This window comes from Hippocampus comes, unplaced genomic scaffold, assembly GCF_001891065.2.
Source record: "Hippocampus comes isolate QL1 unplaced genomic scaffold, H_comes_QL1_v1.1 scaffold189, whole genome shotgun sequence".
Taxonomy (NCBI): domain Eukaryota; kingdom Metazoa; phylum Chordata; class Actinopteri; order Syngnathiformes; family Syngnathidae; genus Hippocampus; species Hippocampus comes.
Window position 1 is genome coordinate 384,076 of NW_017804802.1, and position 2,377 is coordinate 386,452.

Genomic DNA, 2,377 nt, shown 5'->3' on the forward strand with positions numbered 1-2,377 from the left:
TGCCAGATCGGCGGCCACCCCGCCCCCGTCATCATGTGGTTCCGAGAGGACTACCGGATCGAGAGCTCGGCGGACTTCCACATCGGCTACGACCGCGACGGCCGCGCCCGCCTGTTGATCCGCGAGGCCTTCGCCGAGGACAGCGGCCGCTTCACGTGCACCGCCACCAACCAGGCCGGAACCCTCAGCACTTCCTGCTACCTCCTGGTCCAGGGTCAGTCCATCCGCGGCGGAGTCACGATTGTTCATCTCGCTGAAATCTTAGCGCGGGAACAGTCCGCGGCCCCGTCCGCATGCGCCGTTCGAGCCCGGTTCGGCCCCACGTGTCGCCTGGGGACGCGGTCGTGCTCGCTGTGCTTTTGTGAACAGACAATGAAGCCCAGAAAAAGAAAAAAAGTCACCCGCGAGGTGACACGCGCGTCGCTCGGTTCTCACGGAGACTTTGCCTTTCAGTGTCCGAGGACACGGAGAGCCGAGAGGATGTCGCCGACGAAGCGGAAGAGAAACTGTGAGTTGATGGCCACGCCGGTGGCTCGGACGCCCGAGCGCTTCTGCGGCGCCGAGTCGCAACGTGAAATGTTTCCGCAGAGTCTCCCGGGAAGAAGAAAGCACGTCCCAGGTGAGCGCGGTTGAGCCCGAATCCCGCGCCGTCGCTCCTTTCTTCGTCAAGACTCCCGGCGTCCAGAAGCTGGTCGAGGGAGCAAGTGTGGTCTTCCGATGCCAAGTCGGGGGGAGCCCCGCGCCGCACGTCATCTGGAAGAAGGGCGGCGTCCCGCTCACCGGCGGATACAGGTCGGTCGTCGCTCAACTCGGCTCGTGAGGGCTGACCTTTCACCGTCAAACCTCGTTGCGGAGAACAAACGCGCGGCAAAAAAAAGCACCTGAGGGATCGCAACGCTGCCCTTCTCGCTTTGGATTTCATTTCAATGATTTCGGTCTAAAATGTGCATTCGTTTTCATTCTCTCCCCATTTGAATTCAAATTTGCAATCCGCAGGGGTGGAAAACAACTTCAGGAAGGAATTTTTCAAATGATTTGAAACTCGGCGCTCTGATCAAATTCAATTGGAATGGAATTGTTCTCTCTCGTCAGCAGAGGAGAGGGCCTTTCCACTTCTTCAAATGGAAATCACTTTGGTTCGCTTCGTTGGAGTGCCGTAAGCCCTTCGAGGCCCAGGTCTCGAACCCCAAACTTCCAAAGCGGAGTCTGTCACCAAAGGCGTTTTACTTGGATGTCATGACTCAATCCAGTAAATGAAAAAAAAACAAAAATCCAGTTTCATCGGGTCAGAAGCGCCCACCGTAGAGCCAAAAGCTACGACTTGATGTCACCAATATATTGGGGAACGACCACTCGTCGCCTTCCGCGACGACGTTGACGCAAAGGCGCCCAGCGGTCGGTGTGAGCGGCGTGACCCCATGGCAAGTGTCTTCTTGCAGATACCAAGTTGCCTCCCACAAGGAGAGCGGCGTTTGCCAGCTGCTCATGTCCATGACTTTTGCCGACGACGCCGGAGAATACTGCGTCCTTGCCAGGAACCGGCTCGGAGAGGCGTCCGCCACCGCCAGGCTGCTGGAGGAAGGTCGGTCCCGGAGCCAAAGCGCGTTGGCCTCAAGTTGACTTTTGCCAAGCGGACCCTTCCCCTTTGTGGAACGCGTTTCGTCCAAAAGACCGCTTGACTTCACCGTTTGCAGGGTATCCCTCGCGTCGCCCCGAAGCCTCGCCATTGTCGCGCTCGTTGCACCGTCCCCGCTGCCGGGCGAGGCCGGCGAACGAGTCGTTTCCGTACCGAGCGGCCGGCGAGCCGCCCGCTGGTAAAATGGCGCCGTCGCGGCCAGCTCAGCCGTGGCGTGGGGCCAATCTTTGGCTCGCCGTAAGCGAGCGACCGCGACAAAGGCACGGCAGAAAGCTCCTCCGGTGCCTTTCAAGTTTCTTGGAACACCCCGTCAACCCTTGCCCTCGTTGTGGCCGCCGCAACCAGGGACGTCAATTGGAAGGGCTCGTCAAGCGGCCACTTTGGTCCCATCGCTCCCGCTCACCAAAAGTTTTGGCGATAAGCGCGCCAGCCGGACGAGCGACTAGCCGCGCGGACGTGACGGCTTCGGTTGCAACTGAAGCTTGTGCAATGTTTCCCTTTCAGATGAATACGAAGCCTATGTGAAGAAACAAGAGGCGAGCTCTCAGATGGCAGTCGAAGCGCCGGCGCGGGAGCCCCTGGTCGGAGACGTTGCCCCCGCCATGACCGGAAGGGACAAGATGAGCGCCACGCTTATTTCTGGAGAGGTAGGCGGGTCCACTTGTCCTTTGCGCTCAGCTGCAATTCAAGTGCTGTCCCGCTGTGCTAAGTCGAGTCCTTCCCAGTCTCGTTTCATTTGGA

The 2,377-nt window shown here is 59.3% G+C and overlaps 1 protein-coding gene across 1 annotated transcript in view; it reads left to right on the forward strand.

Annotated features, from left to right (window-relative positions):
* LOC109530478 (titin-like) overlaps positions 1–2,377 on the forward strand; it is a 49,755-nt gene that overhangs the window by 5,241 nt on the left and 42,137 nt on the right. The window contains exons 11-15 of the mRNA XM_019894300.1: positions 7–214; positions 454–508; positions 589–792; positions 1,440–1,582; positions 2,141–2,283. Coding sequence (XP_019749859.1) covers positions 7–214; positions 454–508; positions 589–792; positions 1,440–1,582; positions 2,141–2,283 — 753 coding nt within the window. The remainder of the gene's footprint in view (positions 1–6; positions 215–453; positions 509–588; positions 793–1,439; positions 1,583–2,140; positions 2,284–2,377) is intronic.